This window comes from Hemicordylus capensis, chromosome 5 (assembly GCF_027244095.1).
Source record: "Hemicordylus capensis ecotype Gifberg chromosome 5, rHemCap1.1.pri, whole genome shotgun sequence".
In the NCBI taxonomy this organism is placed as follows: domain Eukaryota; kingdom Metazoa; phylum Chordata; class Lepidosauria; order Squamata; family Cordylidae; genus Hemicordylus; species Hemicordylus capensis.
The window spans coordinates 211,944,684-211,961,383 of NC_069661.1; the positions used below are offsets into that span (position 1 = coordinate 211,944,684).

The window sequence follows — 16,700 nt, forward strand, 5'->3', positions numbered from 1 at the left end:
TCAAAAAACTGGCAGCTGATTGGCTAACCTTTTCAGTAATTCAAGAGCTACTCACATGAGTTCACAATTATAGGCTAATCCTTAGCAGCTATGCTAATACCTTCCTCTGTTGCCACGCAGCAATGGTCTCCCTTTAGGGGAAAATGTGGGGGAGGGGAAATAAAAACTACATAATTGGTAGTAAAATGATTCTTTTGGGTATATTTTAATATCTACTAGTATACTAGCTTTACCAAATAAGCACTGATGAGTAGAGCATTAGTAACTTAAATTTTTTAGTAAGAAAACATAAACTATGATTTTAGGAATGCTTTCTGCTGGTGGTGACTTTTTACAGTCGGATAGTTATGGTTACTATTAATGTGATTTCATTTGGAATATTCCAAAGGAGAATGTATTTTAATTAGTTCTGAAAAAAATAAATGTTTCCCTATTTAAAAAATGAATATGTTCCTCTATCATGCTCACCTTTTAAAAATGCAAGTATCCTTCCACACTTTGGCGCTGTACTGTGAAACTTTCTTTCCTTGAAACAAGGCTTTTGAATTCTAACAAGTGCTATTCCTTAATTCAGCACGTAGTCTTTAATGACGTGTCTGCTAGAGGTGTGAGTATATTTGAATGCACTGAATCAAGTCAGAATCATCTGAACATAGCCTTCACTGAAATCCCTGTGGTCTTTGGGTCATTGTGGGTATCACAGTTCACACTGGAAGAGATTCAGAACACTAAATAATACAGTATCTTTTTCAAATGCTACTGCCTATAGTTTGTCTAAAGTGTCAGAAATGCAGAGATGTCCTTAACTTTCTTGTGAAGTTGGTCATATGATCCTTAAAAAGACTAAATGTATTAGAACACCAGTTGAAGAACCTTCAAGTATGGAATTAATAATAACTGCTAAACAGTAGAAGTGTGATCTCAGAACAAATGCATATAAGCCTATTTGCAGGGAAGAAAATAATGTTACAGCTTTTCTGCTCTTGTAGAGCTGTAAAACGTATGAAAAAGGACTGCTGATTGGCTTGCACAGATGTGAACGAATTATCTAAACTAGTCTATTGTGATCTAATTCCATACTGCTTTATGTTCCTTGTTCTCTTCAGTATCCTCAGAAATCCCATTCTGTTAAGTGGCTACAGTATGCACCCTTGTGGATGTGAACTGAAACAACTCTGACAAACAACTCTGTAGAGAATATAGTCTAGCAAGCACAGTGGTTCCCAACCTGTGGTCCTCTAGATGTTGCTGAACTACAACTCCCATCATCCCCAGCTACAATATATTGGGAACCAGTGGTCTAGTACGGTGTCTCATTTGTTATGTCTGGTTACTGTGATCCTGTATATTCTGTGTGCATGTCTATATAAGTATTACTAAAACACACACACACCAGCTAAACAGTGCATTCAACTGAGCTCTGGATAATTATGTTGCATTCAGCCACAAAAATATCTGTCTAAATAAGTGACTGACAAAATGGAGAGCAACTTTAAATTGTTTTATTATTTTGTTGCCATGTTCACCAGTAACCTGTCTTGTACTTTTTCCTGTAATGATATTTGCATGCAGAGCTGAAACATTTGCTTAATTATAAAGGTGGACATTTCAGCTAGAAATCTCTTCTCCTGTAACTTCAGCCCACTGGCTCCAATTTTTCCTTCTGGGCAACAAAGAATGTGTCTTTGTCCTCTTCTGCACGACAGCCCTCAGGTATTTGAAGAATGCTGTCATGGACTGCCACCTTCAGTGTTTTCCAGGCTAAACACACCCAACCTTTCTTCATAGAGTGTTTTCCATACCCCCAACCATCTTTGTTGTCCTCCTCTGAACCTGTTGGAATTTGTCTGCATCCTCCTTAAAATGTAGCGCTCAGAACTGGATATAAAACTAGATGAAATCGGAAAAGTGCAGAATAAAGTAGAACTATTATTTGTGACTTGGAAACTATGGGCAACACTCAGATTACAGGTGGATCTCATTATCTGCGGGGGCACTGTACCCACCAATTTCCATGGGTAACGAAATGGTGGATAATGGGGTGAAAATCAGCCCTTTAAAAAAATTTCCCATGTGTACAGAGGTCAGGTGTCAATTGCCCAACAGTGGATACGCAAAAGCGCAGATGCTGGGAAAATGTGTGCCAAGATCCATCTGTGTTCATTAATGACTAACAAGTCCCATTCATTTCAGTGGGATAGATTTGGTTCTGTTGTAGTTATTTATTTTGTACAAAATAAGTATATCTGTGAATTTGTGTTGTTTTTTTGCCAAAATGCAGAACTTTGCATTTGTCTCTGTTAAATTTTATTTTATTAGTAGCAATTCAGTTTTTAATTTTAGACCACTGAGAAAAGAACCATCTAAATAACTGAGTTTTTTTAGCAAGTTAAAGAGAGAAACTTGCTTATTTGCTGAATAGATGTGCATACTAATAAGTTGCTATAAGAATTAGAACAAGTCTGCTTACAATTAAATAGAATTAATGATTTGAGCATAATTCTAAACTTGTGATGATGCAGCTCACCTATCTCTTGAAATTTTAAAAAAATCTGTTTGTCTCTCCCTATTTGCAAACAGGGATACTAAGCAAGATCACTTACTGGAAGATTTAGTGTTTAGAACATTCCAGAAGCAAGGCTAGCAGTTTTTGTGTGAAACACTTTCAGTATGACATGGCGAGTAAAGGTCCATCTGATTGGTTGACAGTCTATACATAATTTGAAATTGTGCCGTCGAATTAGTGTTTACTCCTGGTGACCACAGAGCCATGTGGGGTTTTTTGGTAGAATACAGGAGGGGTTTACCATTGCCATCTCCCACGCCATATGAGATGATGCCTTTCTTCTTTCATCTTCCTATATCACTGCTGCCCAATAACGGGACTCGGATTGTTTAACGGAGATCGCGTAAAGAATGGAGACTAAGACAACTTTTAAGTGCTGTGTAAAGTGCCGCGCGAACCATGATGCCTGCTTACTGTGCCTTGGTGAAGAGCACAACACGGCAGCATGTAAAATCTGTTGTGCTTTTTCGAAGCAGACAAGGATGAATAGAGCATTGCGCCTTCGAGCTGCTCTATATGATGAAGCGCTGCGCCCCCGACTCATCGCCCTGGTGTCCCTTTGACATTGACACCGCCTTCGGGGTCGGGGAAACACGGAGCTGCACTTAAATGGTCTAAAACCATGTCGGCAGGTGAGACCTTCAAGAGACCTCTGGAAGTCTCTTCAAAGGAACTGCAGCGCATAGAGAAAAAGCGCCGTCGAGAAGCTGAGAGGAATGGCCGGAGCGCTGAGAGCGATGGCCAGAGTGAACGGAGGTGTGGAACGCCCTCGCGCTCCTCGGCACAGGGATCAGAGACGGATTGGAATGCAGAGGCTGGTGGGGCGAGCTCGATTTCAACGTCTGCTGCTGCTCTGAACCAACAGGAGTTTTCAGTGTCGGAGCACACGGTGCCCGCGCGTTCGTCGATATCAATAGAGCAACTTTTGGTGCAGGTGGAGAGACCTCCAACACAGCGACGTCTATCTCTGTCGCCGGCACCTACCCCTCAGCAGTCGCCATCCACTCCACTGCAAGCAAGGAGGGTGGATTGTCAACATTTGGACCGAAGTGCTACTTCTGCTCTTCAGGATTTGCTGGAATCAGCATCAAGCACCCCCTCTGAGTCCACCTTCCGGGGTTTCTTAAGCACTGGTCTGGACGAGGAACAGGAGGATGGGGATCCCCCATCCCCCTGCCTAAGACACCATCTCTCTCCCCAAGGGGTGCAGTTGGAAATTTGCTGCAATCGCCTTTGGCGGTGGTGTCTCCGATAGCTGGCCCGTCTAATTATAATGCAGGTGTGTGCCAAGCTACTAATCAGCCAACTCATTCTTGTGGCTTTCGGCACTCCCTGCCTCATGACTATGCAGAATATTTGAGATGGAAGGTGCTGCAGCCTGACCCTCAACAACATCGTACCATGGGACCTCCCTCAGGGAGCGCTGCGATGCCACTACAACCGGCGTTGCTGCTCCAGCCACCCCAGGTTGTTCATCCCCAGCAGCCTATGCTTCAAGCCTCCGCTTCTTGTCAGACTCAGATTCTGGTGCCAACACGGGAGAAGCCAGGTGGGAAGCGGAAGAGGAAATCTACCCCGCCACCAAGCCCTCCAATGCGGGATTCGTCTCCCGGACCGGTACAGCGGGAGTATTCTGAGTCGGGCGACTCAGCCTCTGATCAGGCAAGCCATCAGTCGGATCCCCCATCTGATGTTCCGCCGCGCCTGTCCAGATCCCCTACAGAGGAACTAAAGGCTTACCATTCATTAATATGGGAGATAGCAGAGGCATTGGGAATGGACTTGAAACAACCTGAGACAGAGGTCGCTGACCCTGTATATAATATGATGCTTCAATCTAAGACATCGCATCCTGTCTCGTTGCCAATGATCCCGGCTATTGCAAAGGCGGCCAAGTCAGCTTGGGATACCATACAATCTTCAAACCCTACATCAAAATGACTGGAGAACCTGTACAGGGTTCAAGAGGAAGACAACGCCTACCTTTTACATCATCCAGATCCAAACTCCATGGTGGTCGATTGTGCGTCAACATCTAAGGGTGGCCGCTGGCACACGACACCTGCGGACAAGGAAGGCAGAAAGATTGATGTACTGGGGCGTAAACTGTACACCATCTCGAGCCTAGCTATACGCATTGCCAATTACGCTGCGTGCATGGCACGTTATACTCACCTATAAAAGTGATAACTTGGGATAAATTATAAAAGGGATAATTTGTTACAGGATTCTACTTCAGTGACTCCTGAGGAGCTGCAGGATAAGCTCAATGAAGTTTATGACAGAACTACATCTGTCACAAGGCAGCAGCTTAGTGCTTTTAAACATCTAGCAGAGACTGAGTCTAGGGCCATGGTAACTGCTGTCACCATGCGTCGCTATGCGTGGTTACGTGCTACTTCTCTTCAACCAGATATGAAGGACCGCGTAGAGAACCTTGCTTTTGATGGGAAGAGACTGTTCCATGAAAGCACTGATGCAACTATGGAGACATTGAAGAAGTCTAAATTTACGGCGAAAACCTTCATGGTTACTACCTCAGCAACGAGCTCCTGTAGCCATAATTATACACGCCAGAGACCGTACCGTTTCCAAGACAAGAGGGATTTTAAACGACAGAATAGACCCTACCAGCGGTCAAAGGGGTTTAATAGCAACAACAAGCACAAGAACCAGAACAATCGTCCCAATAAGGACGCCTCTAAGCAGTCTTTTTTATTGTTCTGTCAGCCCACTGCATACACGAACAATTTCCAGGACCACTGTCACCGGCCCTGTAGTTGCCGGCTCGACCATCAGACTGGCAAGCCATGCCCAAGCATGGCACAATATAACATCGGACCAATGGGTGCTGAGAATAATACAGACTGGTTATGCGATCGAGTTCACAGCTCTGCCTCCATTCTCAGGCCTGAAGTTTACCAAGGCGACACCGGTATTGGAGGAGAAGATTCAGGTGTTGTTGGAAAAGGAAGCGATTGTTCCAGTGCTGTGGGCAAAAAGGTTGTCCGGATTCTACTCCCGCTACTTTCAGATACCCAAGCGGGATGGGGGTATCCGGGCAATCATGGACTTGAGGGGTCTCAACGACTTTGTCTGGGCTCGGAAGTTCAGGATGACAACGTTGCAGGAAATTATCCCCTTCCTGGACCAGGAGGAATGGGCGGCGATGTTAGATCTAAAGGATGCATACTTCCATGTGGGCATCCAGGAGAACCACCGGAGATACCTCAGATTTACAGTGGGAGAGGCGATATACCAGTATGCGGTCCTGCCTTTCGGCCTTTCAGCAGCCCCAAGCGTATGCACCAAGGTCGTTGCAGTGGTAGTGGCTTACCTTCGAACACAGGGCTTGATTGTTTATCCGTATTTAGTCTGGCTCCTGGTGAGCAAGGACAAGGAACTGCTTGGTACTCAAATCCAGATGATGCAGCGTCTTCTCCAAGATTTAGGAGTCAATGTCAACTGGAAGAAGACAAATTTAACACCAAGGAAACGACTGAGTTTCATAGGGGCCACCCTCAACTTGGAGCAGTGGAGAGCGTACTTGCCAAAGGAAAGGTGTTGCCAGATCAAGGCCTTGGCGCACCGGTTCACATGCAACCCCAGACAAAAGGCAAGGGAAGTTCAAAGGCTGTTAGGTTTGATGGCATCTTGCAACACGACTGTCCGGTACACGCGGCTTCGGATGCGTCCCCTGCAAAGGTGGTACCTGGGGCACTTTTGCCCCAACGTAGACAGCCAGAAAATGTTTTTACAGCTTCCCAGAGCCGTACTGACTTCCCTGCGTTGGTGGATGTCAGAGGCGAATCTGTTGCAGGGAGTTCCGTTCAAGCCTTTAATTCCGACGGCATGGGTCACGACAGATACTTCCCTGCTAGGGTGGGGAGCACATTGCGGCCCATACTGCATACAAGGTCAGTGGACGCCCCAGCAAGCTCTGGAGCTCTTAGCAGCCTTTCTGGTGTTAAGGGCCTTTGAGCCACAGCTGAAAGGGGCGGTAGTTCAGATCCATCTGGACAATACAACGGCAATCGCATACATAAACAAACAATGGGGGACGGTCTCCCCCATGCTTTGTGCCTTGTCCCTGAGATTGTGGGATTGGTGCATTATGCACATCATGTATCCACTTGCACTACACATTCGAGGTGTGGATAATCACCTTGCCGATGCTCTCAGTCGAAGCAGCCAGATAGGCCAGAAGCACGAATGGGAGATCAAATGAGAGTGTATCAATCTTCTCTTCAGTTGGTGGGGCGCACCGACAGTGGATGTGTTTGCCACGGCAGCCAACAGGAAGTGCAGAAGATATTGCTCATGAGCAGGCGTGTGTGTGGGGTCTCTGGGAGACGCGTTTCAACACGACTGGAGCAGGGGGCTCCTATACCTGTTTCCGCCACTGCCACTTCTCATTCAGGTGTTAGCTCAGATCCTGAGGGACAGGGCGACTTGCATACTTCTAGCCCCATGGTGGCCACGCCAGCCGTGGTTTGCGCCGCTACTTCGGCTGTCAGAGGGGAACTACTACATGTTTCCAGACGTGCCGGACCTTCTACAAAGAGAGGGAGGTCGGATACTGCATCCAGAGATCCAGACACTGCGATTAACAGCTTGGAGAATAGGCTTTTTACCCATCCAGAGTGTAAGAGGTTCATGAAGGGACTAAATAACTTGTACCCTCCACTAAAAAAGCCATTAGAACAGTGGAGTCTTTCATTGGTTCTCTCTGCTTTGACAGAAGGTCCTTTTGAGCCTCTACATTCAGCTGACCTCCGCTTACTGACACTTAAGACAGCCTTTTTAATTGCGATCACTACAGCGAAGCGTGTGGGAGAATTGACGGCGCTGAGGGTGGATAAACCGTACACCCAGTTCTACCCGCACAAGGTCGTGATGAGACTGGACCCCTGCTTCCGCCCGAAAGTTATCACTGAATTCCACCTTAATCAGGAAATAGTATTGGCTACCTTTTTCAAAGACCCACAGTCGGCACTGGAAAGGGCGCTGCATTCATTGGATGTGCGTAGAGCTGTGCTATACTATCTGAAAGGGACAAGAGAAATCAAAAAGTCAAATCGGCTATTTGTAGCTTACAAGGGCAAGCACAAGGGGCAGCCAGTGTCCCATCAGCACATAGCTCATTGGCTGGTTGAACTGATTCTGCTGGCATATAAGCAGCAGGGGGTTACACCCCCCAGGACGATTAGGGCCCATTCTACCAGGGCGTACTCGACGTCAGTGGCTCATCTCTCAGGGATCAAGATGGATGACATCTGCATGGCTGCGACGTGGTCAACGCAGCAGCCATTCATCAGACATCATGCGGTTTACCTGCGCATGACGCGTCAGGCTGATTATGGGTGGAGTGTATTGAAAAGGGTGCTACCGTGAGGGACGTCCTTCTGCACCCGCCTCCTTGCTGGGTAGCTGACTAATCACCCATTTACTTATGGGCTCAACAGATCACGATCCAGATAAACAGGTTGCTTACCTGTAACAGGTGATCTGGTAGTGATTCGTTGAATCCATAAGACCCACCCGGAAACCATCCCCACTGCAGAAGTGAGGCTACAACGTAGCAGATTGTATGTTATGGGCAGTCTGCACAAAAACTGATGAGGACGCCCAGCCGTTCAATATAAAGGGCACTAAGAGCACGAGAGGACGGTTGGGTGTCACGAGGAGCTACTTAGTCGGCCCGCGAGGTGCCTGCGCAGGCGCAGAACCCATTTACTTATGGATTCAATGGATATTGAACAGAAGAACATTCATTATGGGTTTGGGGCTAACTACTCTGTTTTGCATGGCTTTGAGCATCTACCTCTAGATCTCTTTAGCTTTGTGGTTATTCTGAAGTGAAACAAGAAATGCAGCTCTTGCATTGTATTTGACTAGCAGTGTTTCTATCCTGTGGGGAGGTGGTTGTGTACTTCAATATTCTTTCCTCATCTAAGCAGTCATTTTTGTTTTGATGCAAAGTCCCTATTGGGCTCTTTTAAAAATTCATTCAAGATTGTTGAACAGAGTGTGAATTCAGTTCACATTAAAATTAGGATGATATGAATACAGATTGGGTGATATGAATACAATTTGAAGTAAACTGATGTCATCCTAATCCTAATTTTAATGTGAACTGAATTCACACGCTTTAATCAATCAGTTAATTAATTAATTCAATAAAGAGAGTGAATTCAGTTCACATTAAAATTAGGATTAGGATGACATCAGTTTACTTCAAATTGTATTCATATCACCTGAGATAATCTATATCCTATCTATCTATATGAGGCATATCACCTAAATGGTTTTATTATCTATTTATATCTGTCCTTCATTCTATGGTAATCTTTAAATGCAATAAAATATTCAAAAGATGTCATTCCTAAAATTAAATTGTATGTATTAAAGTCCTGCCAAATTTTGATTGTACTCTACTGTAATTCATATACTATGCAGAACATTTCACAGTCTGAAGGGACTGCAGCTATTGGACACTTATATAGTAAAGCAATAATATGATTGTATGAGGAAAGTGAGGAGCAGAGAAAGCATTAAGCGTGGGAATAAGCAACAGAAGGCCTGTTAAGGAAGCAGAAAAGGTCCCTCATTTATCTTGGAACTACCATTCTAAGAATAAGGTGTCATGTGGTGGCTGTGCAAGAAGCTTTGGCAGACTAGTTTACAGAACTTGAGTTGCCTATTCCTTACATTCTAGGATACATTTCTTGCTATGAGTTTTGTTTGCATAACAATTTCTGTTTAATCTATTAAAACACACACTTAAACATTCCCACTTAATAAAGATGTATTTACGTAAGTTGGCAACATAGTTGTGCTTTAGTGGCCAGTTCTGATTTGGAAATGTTTAACTGAATGAAGGTTTCCCCATTTACTTGCATGTAATGTTTGGCATGTTTTTGTTTCAAGGTCACTTTGGAAACATTGACTCAGGTGGTGAATAGTGTGTGAAATCCATGTTATCCTTTGTTTTTTAAAAAAATGTTCTTTTTTCAGGTTCAAGATGGAAAGCAATGAAGAGCCTCAGAAAAAAGTATTTAAAGCCCGCAAGACCATGAGAGCAAGTGATCGACAACAACTTGAGAGTGTGTATAAGGTGAAGGAGGAACTTTTGAAGACCACTGATGTTAAGTTGCTAAATGGGAAACATGAAAACGGAGATTCAGATCTCAATTCCCCTTTAATCAGCCCAGACTGCACAGAGGAGAAAGAAGTGAATGGTATAGAGGATATATGCCTTGACTCTGAAGAAGGTAAAATGGACACTGAAGAAACTGCTGATGCCAAAAGTCTGCATGTCCCGCATGTCAACGAGAACCAGGTCAGTGACCTGACTCCTAAACTTGAAGCTGTGTCACCTGAGAACATTACTCCTGAGCAGGATCATGAGAATGCTAGTAGTACTTCAGACCCTGATCCTGAAAATCAGGTGCTTGACGGTAATGAAGATAATGACTTCCAGGAAGAGGTCAGTATAAAAGATGGTTTGGACTGTGAAGACACTTGTATAAAAGATAATTTGGACCAGAAAGTCACACCAAATCAATCTGAAGATGAAACTAAAGTGAGCTGTAATGTTGACTGCTCAGTAGAGCCAGTAGAAACAAATGAGCTAGCTCTGACTCCTAATATGCCTATGGAAGAAGAAAAAAGTGCTGAGGAGGCTGTTGTAAATAACATTGGTGAGGAAGCAATATCTAGCAGTATGGATACCAACCAGGATCCAAAAGATGAAGATGTCCAATCTGCAGCTCTTCTAGAAAGTAGCCCTCAAAAAGCACTGGAGGATGAACCGGTAGAGAGTACCTTGGAAAGTGCAGCCACCATGGAAACAGATGAAATTATTCCTATTTTAGAAAAGCTGGCTCCAGCAGAAGATGAATTAAGCTGTTTCTCCAAATCCATCTTGCTTCCTGTGGAAAATCCTAACCTAGATGCAGAAGATAAAGTGGAAAACAACTTAGGTTCTCCATCCAAGCATGAAAGCAGTGAGAGTTTGCCCAAAGAAGCTTTCTTGGTACTTTCTGATGAAGAGGAACTCTGTTGTGACAAAGAAGCTGAAGTGGAAATGCAAAACGATGCAAGTCCTTCAGGTTAGTAGTACTTCTTACTTAATTTTTTTAATTGGTGGTTCTTCACAATTTTGGGTTGAATGTAGATGCATGCCATTAGTAAAATAGTTAGAGATGTAACAAACTGTATGTCAGCCTTCAAATGTATGCGTGGGAATACTGGTATGTTATGGGAGTTTGGTGCAATAAAAATTCAAAAATACTTTGGTCAGTTGACCAGTAGAATATTTGTTGTGCAACCGTAAAGCATTATCTCCTCTCTATATCTATATAGAGTGCTAATTATAAAATATAAAAAGTGACTGTTGCCATGGAATAATGAAATGAACAGTTTAACAATGATAAATTAATATAATATAAATGTTAACCGTATTCTGTGTTTTTATGGTGGAATGCCACATTCAGCCTAAATGTTAAAAATGTAATTAAAATGAGCACAGAATGAATAGACTGATCTATGCTCAGACAACCAACTCTCTTACTCTAGAGCCATGTTGCTGCCAGACTGCACAGCCAGATTACATGGATAATGTTCAGCAAATGCAGTGAGCTGTATTAATATCGTCCTGATTTTCTACATGAAAAAGGAATATGCAAAGCATAGACTAGATACATTTGCAGAAGGAGGGAATTGACATATTTAATTCATTCTTTTTTGCATGAAGTTCTTCAGAAACATCCTTTAAACAATAGAAAACTGGAGATTCCAAATACTACTAAACCTTGCCTCATTATGTTCTCTGAAACACTTTTGTATGCATTCTTGTCTTATTTGTATGTTGAGGAGGGCATTCACTGCAACAGCTGGACACTTACAGTCCTCACTAACATCTTAAATAACTCTTGAAACCATCTGGCAGGCAAGAAAAGGCAGGTATTGTGTTCTTTTTCATCACTTGCTTTCCTAGATCCCAGTTCAGAGAGGACCTCAGCTTCCTGGCTTCAGATCTGGAAGAAGTTCTTCAGGGTAGCGGGGTGGGGGGGTTCATATCCACCTTTTTATTTTCATATCCTTCAGCTGCCTGCCTTCAACTCCTCTACGGGTGTTTACTCCTTTGGGGCACAGTTTACTCCTCGGGCTCTCCTACCTTCCGCTGCTTCCTTCTTCCGTCATCAGCTCCAGCTTTAAGTGCCTGGCCACAATTCCTGTAGGACTTGCAAGCCTCGGCCCAGCATGAAGTTGACCTCCCACAAGAGCTCCTGGTTCTTTCCACCCATCTGCTTCTCCTGTGCATCCTGCTCAGCCCAGGCTCCTCCCTAGCAATCTGTCTCAACCCCATCTGTCTGTACAGCCTTCTTGGCCATTCCTTTCCCAGCTGCAGCTTGCGGGTAATGTGGGCACATCCAAGTCCAAACACCAGTGAGCCACTGATGTCCCATAGCTGAATTCTAGTCAGTTCTTGCTACTAGGGTATGGATGACAGTGGCCAGATTGCTTGTTCTCCAGGAAGAATCTATGGTATCATATTAGAACTGGTGTACAGTACTTTCGGTCCATAGCAACCTTCTGAAACTTATGTAGCAAAACTGGATTCCAGGAACACACTCAAGTTGAAAACCTAATTTGTTAGGGGGTTTGAAAACATCTTGTCTCCCTGGATCAAGATGAACACCCATCATAAATCCGTGTGGATTTAGATTGACCATGTACCTTCACTCAGTCCATTCAAGTTCAGACAGTGGTTCATGATGGAGACAGCTGCTTCAAGATTAGCAGAGGCCTCTAGGTCTGGGCTTTCGGGGATTCCAAAAGTCCTGATAGGGCCATTTCCTTCTCTCCCCACCACGCGGAGGCAACCAATCCTGGGGCAATTGCCCCAGGTAGTATGGTGGTTGGGAAGTTCTTTAATTTCTGATCCAGCACGGAGGCTGGCTGGGCAAGTGAAGGGAATTTCTGGGAAGGCAGGGAGACATACAGGGGAGGCTAGAAAAGTGTGTGGGGATGCTTGGGGACTGTAGTTCTTCTCAGGCACCCCCCCCCACTCTTTCCCAGCCTCCCCTGCATGTCTCCAACCCTCCCAACTAACCTTCCCAACATTCCCTGCAGCTGCCCAGCCTCCTGGGCCAGGAATTTAAAAAATCTCCAACCACTGTGCTACCTGGGACAATTGCCCCGGAATCGGCTGCCTCCGTGCAATGTGGGGGAGGGAATGGCTCTATCAGTGCTTCCGAGATTCCTGAAAGCTCAGGCCTAGAGGCTACGTTATCATGACCAGATCAATCGTGGTTAAAGAGTTAGGAACCTAGGAAACTGCCATATACTGAGTCAGACCATTGGTCTATCTAGCTCAGTATTGTCTTCACAGACTGGCAGCGGCTTCTCCAAGGTTGCAGGCAGGAATCTCTCTCAGCCCTATCTTGGAGAAGCCAGGGAGGGAACTTGAAACCTTCTGCTCTTCCCAGAGTGGCTTCATCCTCTGAGGGGAATATCTTGCAGTGCTCACACATCTAGTCTCCCATTCATATGCAATCAGGGCAGACCCTGCTTAGCTAAGGGGACAAGTCATGCTTGCTACCACAAGACTAGCTCTCCTCTCCATAGTTAACTGCAGTTAACTGCAGTTTGCTAGTCATTCCTGTGGAGTGTGTTGTGAGAACTCAGAATTTCTGTGCAATTCTGGTTAAATCGCTATACTTAACCAGCATTTAACTGGAATCACTAACCAGGTGATCCTGGTTAAATCCTTTTTAAATACAGTGATTTGACCGGGATTGCCTGGAAATTCTGGGTTGTCACAACACACTCTGTTTGAGCACATGGGGCTGGCCAATCACCATTAATAGTTTAACTGTGATTTTTCTGGTTTTAAGTGCGCCGGGAATGAAAAATCTGGGTGTCAGCAATATACAGATGAGTTCACAGCCAATATATGCTCTAGATACCTTCCCCCCTCTGCCTTTATGTATGTTAGGGACAGGCTTGGTTTCTTGAGCAATGTAGGACAAAGTCTCATATCTTCTGAAACAACATAGTCAGCCAGGAGTAGGCCACCAGAGTGCTACAAGTCTCTGAACCCTTCCAGATGGCCCAGAATAATCTAGTGGTCTATATATCAAGATCTGCTGAGATTAATTAAAAGAATGAACAGGACCCTGATCTCCTAATGCATATTGCCTACTACTACAATTAAAATGATACTGGTAGTTAAGGATGTGCACGAACCTGTTTGGAGGCCCTTTTATGGGCCTCCGAACAGGTTGGAACATGGGGTGGGTGGGTGGGTGGGTGGGTTGAAGTTCAAAGGCAGGGGAGGGTGCACTTACCCTTCCCCCACCCCTGGCTCTGGGTGTCGGTAAAAGCCTTTGGGGTGGCAGTGTACCTCCCTGAACACTGGGCGCACGCCTAGTACTTCCAGCCACTTCTAGCTGAAAAGGCGGAAGGGGCGGCAGGGAGGTACACTGCCCAGAAGGCTTTTACTGACACCGAGTGCCAGCAGGGGTGAGGGGTAAGTGCCCCCTTCCCCTGCACTGTTCCGTGCACATCCCTACTGGTTGTCTGTACCTAAATGACATGAGATTGGAAAACTTGATTTCTTCCAAGAATGCCTGTGACTATACCACTGCTTCCTGGTTGGTAATTTTGACCAAAAAGGTAAATTGGAGACTCTAGATCAAGATGATCAAGCAATTTAAAGTTGGCTTATTTAGCCGTAATGAACTCTGCTTCTTTTAAGGCTGCTCATACATATCTCCCCCAAGGAGAGACACTGATAATTTCCTTAACCCTTGGCACCATTCTTTCAAGTGGGCAGTGCTTCTCCATTAACTCTGTCCTCATCCTCCAGTGAGAAAAACCAAATGGTAAACAGGTGCCTTGGATACTTATTGCTAATAGCACCCAAAATTTGATGTCATATATAGCAGTTTGACCTATAAAGATGGCTAGTAAGTCACTAGAAGTTAGTGGTAACCTTACTTTCTGGATAGAGAACTTAGGATAACATAGCCTGTATATCTGGAAGAGTTGAGATGAATGACACTTATGTACACAGTGATGGCAATGAAGAACTTCTGAGCTGCCATCACTGCTACTCCATTGGCTAAATGTACTTTGTGGTATGCTTCATCAGATTAATACCAAGTATAGTGCCCTTGACTTGAAGCTGTCATCCCTGTGTTTATTTGTCTGTACTCTTCTATAAACCAGATGGCTACCTCATTGTGTATGGAAGAGGGTGCCTAGGAGCATTAATCTTGTCAACAAATATTGGTGGAGAAGTCCACTAGAGACTTCTGGAAATAGTTGGATCCATTTTGTTTTTCAAAAACAGATAATCTTGACTGCTTTATATTATCGTATTCCAGGCTTGTGCAAAACAAATTCAGAGCATTCCCAGCTGCAACTGTTAGTGATCAGTACAGAAGGGGAGTTCCATTATTACCATGGTAGTCATGACATTCTGATCTAAACCATTCAAAGTGCCTGGACATGGAAGTTGAAATCTCCCAGAAATACTTATCTTTCTTTTTTCATTTTCTTCCAAATCTTTATTAAAGTCAGAACATTACACAATATAATATAATATCACTGATACTAATCTGATAGAAGCTTTAACCCTAGGTTTGATACCACCTCCATTAGCTCATCCAATTGTATGTGCTAGAGATCCAGACAGACAATACACTAAAATCATCCCTTGGGCCTTCTTAGCACCCAACACAAATGGCATGTAATCACAATTGGTGGTTTTTCACAGAGGATCGTTGATTAAGAGAATGGTCCTTGAAGGTTAGAACACTCCAACCTTTTTCTTCAGGCTGGTGGATCCAGTTAACCCCCAACTGACCCACCCTGCATTGTCCAGCCAGATTGGCAGGCTCTTCTACAAATAAACTATAAAATTCCTTATTGACTGTCAGTATGGCAACCAGCACCAAGTGAGGCTTAGGGAAACTACCAATATTTCAGTAGTGACCTTAAGGCTGAGGAAAAGAATGGGAAGCAGCTGTAGCCCTCAGCTGTGCTGTTCCTTCCTCTTCCTTGAGCTTTGACATACCTCGCTTCCTTTCACATCATTTGTTTGCATTTAGATTTATCCTCTGCCTTCTAATCAAAATAACCACCAAGGTGTCTTCTAATCGATAATACAAACACCCAGCAGCGCTTAGTCCAAGGCAGAGGACAGCACGTCACTTCTGTAGTTCCAAGGCAACTGGCAATTAAAGCAGAGTACATTCTGGCAGGGTGGAGGGAAGCTGAACATTCTGTGATGAATGGGTGGGGCCAGGCTGGCTTTCCCCTTGCAGTGATCTTCTTCCAGGGATGAAGTGCAGTCTCCTAGCGGACTACATTCCTCTGGCTGGTGACAGAGGCCAGAGTGATTTCTTACTTCTCTAGTCCCAGGGCATTTGGATTGCTGTATCTTCGTTCATCCCATTACTTCATGTTCACACATATGCAACACAAGCCACTCACCTGTCACCCATTAATACCAAACATATTATCTCAGAGAACCAAATCCCCTTGCCTTTGACCATGACATATGGTGCTATCCTTCCCCTTCCCCTGTGGTATTTTTTTAAAGGACTAACCCTGAAGTTGTTGCTTAGCTTGAACCCTGGGAGGGTCAAAAGCTTACTCCCCTCAGGCTAAATCAGTGGGATCTAAGCAGCTGTTGCCAAGGAAAGACAGGAAACCAAACTTGTCAGTGAGGAAATCTATAGCCTTAAGAGCTGTGTGAATCTTACTTTAAAGCCTATCTGCTGCCAGATGGCCCAATATTCCCTATTGAGTGGAACACATGGATTACTATGACTACTGCTTCAAGTTCCCTTGTATCTGAAGAAGTAACTTTCTGTCCTTCATGCCTTTCCACCAAAAAATTGCCTTAAGAGTATCAATAGAAGAAAGTTCTAAAGTGGCTACATTCTCCATGGCATGAAATCTCCTAAGTGCACTTGATCATTTCATCAATTTTATCATGGACAAATCCCAAGAGAACTTGGTCAAGAGAAAATGAATGGCTTACATTGCACCACCACTACACATCATTTTATGCTTCATTGCAATCACATACCATGTTAAGATGGAAGTTGTCTCT

The 16,700-nt window shown here is 44.3% G+C and overlaps 1 protein-coding gene across 4 annotated transcripts in view; it reads left to right on the top strand.

Annotated features, from left to right (window-relative positions):
- ATF7IP (activating transcription factor 7 interacting protein) overlaps window positions 1–16,700 on the top strand; it is a 139,629-nt gene that overhangs the window by 59,530 nt on the left and 63,399 nt on the right. For all 4 annotated transcript variants that reach the window (XM_053254286.1, XM_053254288.1, XM_053254285.1 and 1 more), the window contains one exon: window positions 9,584–10,680. In XM_053254286.1, the coding sequence (XP_053110261.1) occupies window positions 9,591–10,680 (1,090 nt within the window). In that variant the 5' untranslated portion in view covers window positions 9,584–9,590. Of the gene's footprint in view, window positions 1–9,583; window positions 10,681–16,700 lie in introns of those variants that run through there.